The sequence below is a fragment of the Hemibagrus wyckioides genome, linkage group LG22 (genome assembly GCF_019097595.1).
Source record: "Hemibagrus wyckioides isolate EC202008001 linkage group LG22, SWU_Hwy_1.0, whole genome shotgun sequence".
NCBI lineage: Eukaryota > Metazoa > Chordata > Actinopteri > Siluriformes > Bagridae > Hemibagrus > Hemibagrus wyckioides.
In genome coordinates this window covers 15,495,152-15,504,570 of record NC_080731.1, presented here as the reverse complement: position 1 = coordinate 15,504,570, position 9,419 = coordinate 15,495,152, and the positions used below count along the sequence as shown (strand labels likewise).

The following is a 9,419-nucleotide window of genomic DNA, read 5'->3' as shown; positions in this document are numbered from 1 at the left end:
ACTGTCATCAGATCGGCGAGAGGTGGAAGGTCACTTTCGACATGTCCTCGCTGTTTGGCACCCAAGAAATCCGGCTTTCCGAGCTCCGCGTCCGCGTGCCCGCCTTTTCCGCGTCCGTGGTAGAGCTCTATCACGCGCATAACAGCGCCCCCGAAGCACGCGTCTTCCTCGGCAGCATCAAGGTTACACCGGGACTCTCCTCCTCTTCCTCCTCCTGGAAGGTGTTCAACGTAACTGATCTTCTCACATACTGGCTGAATCACGGGGGCGAATCACTGTGGCCTGCAACCGAGCCAGCGGCCGAAAATAACCTCCTGCGCGCTGTGGAAGAGGGCAGCGGAAATGATGAGACTGAACCATCTCCTCGCTGCAAAATTCAACACCTCACCACTGACCGAGTGATGATTGTAGTGTTCCTAAAGAGCTCGTCGAGTCAGGGTCACCAGAGCAGTTCTACGTTAATGCAAACAGTACAGCACTCCAAATACGTGGTCCTAGACCGACCTGGTAACGCAAGGCGACGCAAGAGGAACCGGATGGATCCGGGACATGTTCGGGAGGTGGCGAGTGAAAACGTGACTGGGTCAGTGATGGAATCCGTGCAAAGACCGCTGTGCAGACGAGTGGACATGTGGGTGGATTTTGACCAGATTGGGTGGAATGAGTGGATTGTGCATCCGAAACGCTACAATGCGTACCGATGTGAAGGAGAATGTCCAGTTCCCTTGGATGAATCTTTCAAGCCTACGAATCACGCCTACATGCAGGTAAGACAGAGGGTCATCTATTGGTCCTCCGGGTCACGAGTCATTATGCACCCCAGAAGGAGGCTTCATTGCTTGATTAACTATACGAAATTAAACGAATGCATTTAAAATAATAAATATTTTGGAAAGATTCACTGAATGTTTTTTTTTTTGCCTAACAGAGTCTGCTGAAGCTTTACCACCCAGAGCGCGTTACCTGTGCGTCGTGCGCGCCCACGCGCCTCAGCTCGCTCTCCATGCTGTATTATGAGGGCGATGACGTAGTGCTGCGTCACCACGAAGACATGATCGTAGAAGAGTGCGGATGCCAGTGAAGCTGACCGGGATTTCCCTGGATTATGAGACACTTTTTCACTTACTCTTCTTAAATTGCACACTTTGGCTTTGATGATAGTATTTTATCTGTGTTTTATCTGTATTTGTATTTTACCTGTATTTGGTTAAAATGGCAAATGTCAAAAGCCACTAGTCTATTGAGAGAACTGAAATATTTAATATTTAAATAGAATGTTTGGAAGTGAACTAATTTCTAATCATTTATATATGTACATAATGTATATATGAGTAGTTAACGCATAAATATATATATATTTTTAATACAGCATATTTGCTTTGTAAATGCTTCTAATCTTTTATATTTTGTCATCAAAACTATTACATTCACTGTTTGTACAATGCAAGATTACATATTTCCTTTTGTATAAATGAAAAGTTATTTCAGTGAATAAATAAATAAAAACACACAAAACATAATGAGATACTGAGGTTTGATATGAACTGAAACATGTATAAACAGTTAAACAAGTGTCACAAAAAGCTTTAACTTTGTCACAAAATTAAATTGAAAGGCTATCTCAATCATCCCATTCTGTCTGGCTGTCAAGCTAAATTTTAGTGTAACCCAGTAAAAGAGAGGTGAGATTCTATAAAACCCAAAATTATCCATCATACAGTTTCAGCTTGTATAGCTGCACCTGTTCTTTGTTGATCTGTGTTCTAGATAATATCATTAACATCAGGCTTGCTAGGTTTCGGTAAAATTTCCAGCTCAAAAAAACACACAAAAGACCTGAAACTAGTCCATCATCAGACAGAGATCTTTGTCCTTAACAACAAACAATAAATCTAGCAAGATGAGCAAATCAGCAGATCAAATCAAATGTAAAAAAAAAAAATAATGGTTTGGCTATTTCTCACTCTAAAGAGTAGTAATTTATTATTTCAACAGGATTTAAAATATATGGAACTATGAATACAGACTTTGAATGGCTGATAGAACTTGTGAGGCTTTTTTATACTTGCACCTACAGATGATCTGCCACTTGTCTCACCTGTATTACTGAACTTACATTCCTAAATAAAGGAAATAGCTTAAAATGTCCCACCTGACATTGACCTGTGAGTGGCCTTTAGAAAACACATTGCAGAAAGGAGAGCTTCCTGCACTGACAGGGTGGAAAAACCTGCCCACACATGTCCCAAACTGGAACAGATACACCAAGCGCTGGAGTCCACAGCTCCTCCCACACTGCAGTAACAGCCACTTTATCAGATATCCATCAGATAAAAACCTCTCACAGTCTCAGACACTTTAGTTACGAGAGCATGAAGAGCAATCAACATCTCAAATACACAAATGACTTAATAGAGAGTCAAAAATCATTCCAAGACAGTTAAATGTATATTAAACTGTCTTGGAATGATTTTTGACTCTCTGTTATGCAAAATTCTCCTTTCATACATCAAGTGCTTTATCCTGGTCAGGGTCAAGGTGGATCTGGCCTTTAGTAATAACACCAGGTGCAATGTGGTAGAATTCATCCACACAGATCTTCACATGAGCTCAAACAATTTCCTTGTGCACAAATATAAATCTTTGCAAAAGTATTATACAATAGTACACATTTTAAAAATATGCAGAGAAAAGGTGATTTCCTTTATATAGATCTGTTTTGCTCTCATCTCCAGTTGAAGTTCCTCTACTTTTACACTTCTGGTAAGTTAATTTAGTTGTAAGAAGGATTTTTGTTGCACTGTAAACTGTTGGAGCTGAGGATCATACAACAGTCAATGAAAAAAATCAGATGTTGAAATAGTGAACAAATCAACAAGACTCCAGTGCCTGTTTTATACTAGACTATGGCTATAAATCTGTCAAGAATACCTAATTAACACATGCTGATTGGCCCCACTGACTCAGTCAACTGTAACACTCAGTCAACTGTAACACTCAGTAAACTGTAACCCTGTTAAACTCCAGGTGACCTTGTACTCTGAAAGAAAGTAGAAACAGTTAGAAACTGAAAGCCTAGTAAACAGCTTCCATACAATGATAAAATTCCTGACAAATGTGGCAATTAACAATGTGACAAAGAAACAAGAAACTGAATTCATGGCATTGCTACAGAAAACTGTTTTAAAGTTGTCAGCCTCTTCAAAAAGAAAGAAAGAAAGAAAGAAAGAAAGAAAGAAAGAAAGTCCCATTTGCACAGCTTTAGTGTTTAGGATTGCAGAGCCAAGTGCAAATCCTGACAAAATGACTCAGAGACTAGAGACAATAGAGGTGGGGTCGTTTGTTAATTTGGGGGTGGGATTGGGGGACGGGTGTCAGAAACATTTGAAGAATGGGTGGTATCTGGAGGTGTGTGGATCATCACATCGTAGAGAGTGGTTATTATTTCAGCTGGGTGGTCTGAAGGAAGGTTGTTACAGAAAGTGACAAACAGGAGCTACTTTGTCCAGGAATAGACCATGTGTGAGACTAGGGGGCAATTCTCCGGTTTAACTGATTGAATCAGGACGAGTATCTGCCTTCAGTGACCCTGATGCTCGTAGTGTACAGATGTGGAAGAGTAATGACTTACAATCACACTATCTGGGGTGTCACTCAGAGGAGGAGGGGCTTCCTAATGAGTCTGGTTCCTCTCAAAGTTTCTTCCTCTTATCGTCTCAGAGGGAATTTTTCACTGCCACTCTTCCCTCTGGTTGCGTATTCGTATGATAAATCTCATTTCTAAACGCTATCTAAATAAACATGAATTCAATTCCTAGTAAAAACATAATGAAGAACCAGTTAAACATTATCTCTTACTTATCATTTTCTTATCATCATTTTTTTATCATCTAATTATCTTGTAAGTTGTGAGAATATCATACTTAATACTTAACGGTCTCCAATTATTTGCCAGCTCCAGGATGTGCATGTTCTCGCCGTGTCTGTGTGGGCTTCCTCTTGGTTCTCTGGTTTTCTTTCAACCTTCTAAATATGACAGTATATTAATGTGTCCAGGTTGTACTGATTCTGTGCTGTTATCCAGGAGTCAGATCTCCTGCAATCCTGACCAGGATAAAGTGTTTTTAATTGAAGCATTATTTGAGTTATTCATTATTCTTGTGTAACAGACCGATTATTGAAATAAAACACTATATATAAGAGATATGTATTGAACATGCTTACAGTCATTACAGAGAGTGGGAGATTTCTTGGCCTGTTGCCATGACAACCCCTACCAGAAAAAAGCATTAAGAGAATTGACTAATGAATGAACAAGTAGCCTGTTATGCAATGAGGAGTCATATTGAGGAGAGACAAAGCTGACAAAAAACAAGCCATTTGTGAGTAATCATTTCTTTATTAATCCTGTAAATATTCATTTTTTTCAGCTGGTGTACAGGGTGAGTCGTCTATACATGTATCTCAGGTCAGATCGGTTCAAACCATAGACCTGTGTATAGGTACCATTTTATTGTTTTCCCATTTCAACAGCAATAAAAACAAGATAAAATAAATCAAAAGACCCACAAGGCCTCTTTATTTCCCAGGTTGCAGGCATACGTCTGAAGTCTCAGTTGCTATAAGTGCATCCATAATAGATCTGTAATCCCCAATAGTTGGTTATAAATCCCCATTAGCAATTGCAAAGCATTCTAATTAAATATATATATATATATATATATATATGGATATATATTATATATATATCTTTTGTATATATCAAAAAACATTTTCTGTGCATGTGTGCAGTTCGCATTCCTTTCAAGGTTAATATGCTATTGAGTGACTAATTTTAATCCGTTCTCTAGAAGTTAAGATTATAAGTGTTTCTAGTTTTTGCAACATTTTTGTATTAAACTGGTTTCATCACTGCAATGACATCAACCAACTGTGTAGTTTATTTGGAATCCCCCTCGCTTACACTGGATTGGACTTTGCTAAAAGCCCAACTTTTCCACATGCGACTCGTTTTTTTCATTTTTTTTTTTCATTTTCTTTTTTTTAATGACAGAGAAATGAATTCGAGGAGAAGTCTTGTCTGAACACAAGGAGTAAATATTTCGAATCTTACATGTCGACTAGTTTCGAAAGCCCAGGTCACCGTTCCACTAACCATCATGAAAACAAAAGGAAGCACCATTTAGAGTTGCTTCTGGTGATGTATAATTCTCAAGCTCCTAATCAATCAATGCAGTTGAACACTAGTACAAAACTGCCATTCAAACTGCATCCGATCCTCTACAGAGGCCCACGGACCGATACAGTGAGAATAAATACCATGTTACCACACTACAAAATGACAACGCGAATAATCTCAAAAGTGGCTCATATTTTTGCACATTGCTGGTTCATGGCCTTTTCATCTGAGACATCAATTCAGCTTTTAAAATAGAAATAAAAATTAAATCAAACATTTCAAAAATAAAAGAGAGTGAATGCGCCTTGCTGTACGTGATCCTAACGATGATTTAACAAGAATGATGAGCACCGTTTGTGTCTCTAACACTTTGGAATGAAGCATTTGCAGCTGAAATACTTTCAGTGTATTAAACAAACACCTTTCAGATCTAGATAAAGTGATTGCTTATTAAAATGGTAGGAAATAATGCTCATTATCAGTTCATACACAGATGACTTTGCTTTTCACTTCGGTTTCCAACAAGTTCTATTTCGCATGATCTGTTCGGTACTTGCTTGGGGTTTCTAAAGTAAAATAAATCAAATAAACTTTGCGGCTAACTTTGTATTAGGCCTATATTTGAATGAATATTTATCCAACAGTGTTTTTTTTGGCATAGCTGTTAGTGTCATAGGACATATACGTGTTGTGTAAGAGGAAACTTTGGTGTAGTTCGGTTTTCGTGTCACTTCACTATACTGCATCTCAATGTCTGTTTCTATAACCTGTTTCTGATCCCGAAAATGCTGTAAAAAACAAACTGACCCACAATCATGCAAACACTTAAGCTCACAGTCACGCAATGTCATTTAACTAAAAGGAAAATACGCTCCGTGATTTAAGGTATGATGCTAAACGCAAGCGACACTCCATATATTCTGACATCATTTCTGTTTCTGGGTGATGCTACATTACCACACAACACTGGATTGTTTGCATAATAATAATATTAATAATAATATTCAGACGACTGACTAATTTCAGATCTACACCATGATATGTTTATACCACATTTCTGTCTAAAATTCCCTAGACTATGTACACACGTAAAAAAGTTGTTTTGTGTTTAATGACATAGGATTAGCATGGTTTGAGGATGACTTTTTAGTTTTATGAGCTGAATGTTATAGATATTTTGATTACAAAGAATGCTTCTTCATCTGGATTCACTTGTTTGTTTCAATTGATCTGATTCAGCTCGCTTGGCTGATGATAATTCATGTTCAGAATTTACAAATAATTGTGAATGCAGGTGAATGAGACACTCTACTGGTTTTAGGACCATTGATCTGAACTGTTATTGGTGTCTTGGTGCTGGAAAATGTTCAAACACTGTTTTGTTTACATCATAAGATGCGGGCATTAATAATAAAATTCATTCATTCAGCGAATTTTGAAAGTGTGTAGCTTCATTTTGTGTTATCAGAAGGGCGCAGTACAGGTTACCATGGTGACATATGGAAACAGATGGAAGAATATAGCTACACATTCATAATGTAAAAATGAGAACTGGAGAAAATCATGTTTTGGTGTTTCCTGCTTTAAAGATGTAACCTCGTGATTTATTCTACAGTCAGAAGGTTTCAGTATCAGTCACGTGTGTTTGTGTGTACTTGGGAAAGTTGGTCAGCTTGGACAGTGCTACAGTCTAATCACAGTGTTTTAAGACCATTAAACTAAATCCGCCTGTGTTTTGTAGCAAATTCACGTCAGCCTCTAACCTCATCATCGCTCTTAATCATGGCTGGTCAAACCATGCAGCAAAAAAACAAAAAACAAAAAAAACCCAAAACAAAATTAAATGATATAAAACATAACAAGAAAAATAGGTGTGTGTGCATTTTTGTCTTGTGTCTATTGCTTTCCAAGTGTGAGTAAAGTACACGGCTCTTTAACGCCAATTGCCTTTCTTTAATTTCAACTAGGCAACACACACTTTTGAAATTTTGTCTTAAAAATAAACAAAATGCATGACACATAATTGCAGAAGCAGTGACACCAAACTCAAGTCAGTTTCTGTTAATATCACGATTAAAGCTTTTCACACCGACTGAGAAACTTCAGGAAATTCCACTCTGCTGATCTGTTCTGTTCTGTTCTCTCTCAGAATCACAACTGTTCATGCACAAATTGTAAGAGTTAAAGAAACAAATATATTAAAAATAAAAAGTACTTTTGCAACCTGATATCTATTGCTTTCATCGTGTTGCTTATTGCGGTATTTAAGTGGGATCTTGAGTCCAGATTTTCAGAGCAACGCTATAACTCGCTATAACAACCTGAAATTTCACACATTTCCACACTCCACATCTGAGGTGAGTCTCTGAAGAGGTTGTAGTGTCTATGCCACGTTAAATAATAACTCTGAAAGGCGAATAAGGAAAAGCAGAAACTAACTCCAGCCTCCTAACAGCTTTTCATTCATTTTGGCCACAGCATCTCTCTCTCTCTCTCTTTCTCTCTCTCACAGCACAACTAAACCTGAGCTACTGAGATAATTTAAAATGGAAGACTTGGTTGCTACATTTGCACTTAACACAAGTGTAAAAGTCAGGTGTGTGTGTGTGTGTATATGTGCGTGTGTGTTGAATGATAAATGGCTGGCATTCTGTCACATTCACTACGCCACAAGCGATTAATAGTGCCTCAGTAAGTCTAAAGTCATAAATTTCCTAGAAAATCTCTGATGACAGTTAGAAGAAGCAAAAAAATAAATATCTATTGAAGGCCAAAAGCCCTACTGTTTTTTCTCATGAGTGGAGAGACAACAATGGGAAAAAATGAAAAATAAAAAATAAAAGAAGAAACCATGATCATTATGTAACACTGATAATAACACTGACGTTATTAATGCTGTTTGTTATATCCGACTAAATAAAAGCACAGGCGAAGAAGTATATCAGCAGCAGTATCTTTGCATACAGTAGGGTTTTTTTTTTCTTCTCTTGCATTTTCGAGCTGTAACATAAAACCACACATACAGACATAACACACACATGTACTGTAATACTCAGTGCATATACTGCATTATGCACAAAACCAGTGCTGGAAGAAAAACTGGTGTGAAGCGAGATTGTGTTTGAAAGATTTTTTCCGATTTAAACTACAACGAATAATACATTGGAAGACTCAAAATTTGAGAGTGAGATTTGGAGGGGGAACCGTTGTGTCATGGGACTACACGTGTGTGTCGGCTATTGCATATATGTTATTAACCACAACGTTTCTGAAATACAGTGTTCGGGGCTGAGCGCCGGGTTCAGTTATACCCCATATGCACAAACTCTTCCCTCATTTCATGCCCCTTATATCACCAGGAGCCCCATAATCCTTTGCTTTCTGTGGTGTAGGTAAAGGCAGGCCATGCGACAGCACTCTCGCATGCTGATACAGGGATTACAGGAAGCACTTTTTGGATGCTTTTTTTTTGGAAGATTTTTTTTTCTACTAAGTTTCATTTTTTATATGAAATCATGCTTTTAGCCTAGTTCTCATTGCAGGTTTGCTTTAAAGAAGCCTAAAAGCCATCTATTGGCACTGATGTCCTTTGCCTGGTTTTCCAATTTCTTGCCGTTCTCGATGCTCATCATGTGTCTATGAGAGAAGGTTTGGGTGCGGGAGACAGGTCCTGGAGTGAAGAGAGAAAAATTTGTTTCAGATAAAGCATAAACATAAAACATTTTTCCTCATGAGTCTTATTTTTTTTTGGGATGAAACAATAAAAAAACCTGACATTTATATTTTGCTTTTAAAAGCATTTTGACGGCATTAATGATGTGTGTTTTTTCTTGTGTAATGTCAGACTTACAGATTAATCTTTATAGTTAACGTTCAAGATGCTAGAATATTCGACATTTCAATCTCCCTGTTACATGTAAGTGACACATATGATACAAAGCATGTTAAGTGCTTTGTACAAAAGAAGCATGGGATCAGACAACACTCTGATCCGAAGTAGTTCACAAACTTGTGGGGTTTGTGCCAGCTGTAAGTCTGTAAGTTTTAAAGAAAACTTAGACAAACCAAATCCATGTAAATATTTCAAAGATTTTACTTTTGAAATTGTTGGTCAGTGATAGAATTTGTAATAAAAGCTGTTTCATTAAATTAGAAATTCTTTAAAATGCACTGAACACAAGAAGTAATAATTACACACATAAAGAAAATTTATGTTTTCCAGATTAAAAAAAATATTCTA

The 9,419-nt window shown here is 37.5% G+C and overlaps 2 protein-coding genes across 9 annotated transcripts in view; one reads left to right on the top strand and one right to left on the bottom strand.

Annotated features, from left to right (window-relative positions):
• The window catches only part of spaw (southpaw), a 2,607-nt gene extending 1,201 nt beyond the window's left edge, over positions 1-1,406 (top strand). The window contains exons 2-3 of the mRNA XM_058374611.1: positions 1-767; positions 929-1,406. Coding sequence (XP_058230594.1) covers positions 1-767; positions 929-1,081 — 920 coding nt within the window. The 3' untranslated portion in view covers positions 1,082-1,406. The remainder of the gene's footprint in view (positions 768-928) is intronic.
• Positions 1,407-4,236: 2,830 nt separating this feature from the next.
• Positions 4,237-9,419, bottom strand: part of ank1a (ankyrin 1, erythrocytic a) — a 96,068-nt gene continuing 90,885 nt past the window's right edge. For 4 of the 8 annotated variants that reach the window (XM_058374371.1, XM_058374372.1, XM_058374374.1 and 1 more), the window contains one exon: positions 4,383-8,849. Coding sequence is in view for 3 of the 8 variants with exons in the window: in XM_058374372.1 (XP_058230355.1) it covers positions 8,808-8,849 (42 nt within the window). In the remaining 5 variants the exon portion in view is untranslated. Of the gene's footprint in view, positions 8,850-9,419 lie in introns of all 8 variants that reach the window. The other 4 variants (XM_058374377.1, XM_058374378.1, XM_058374376.1 and 1 more) reach the window with 4 other exon arrangements.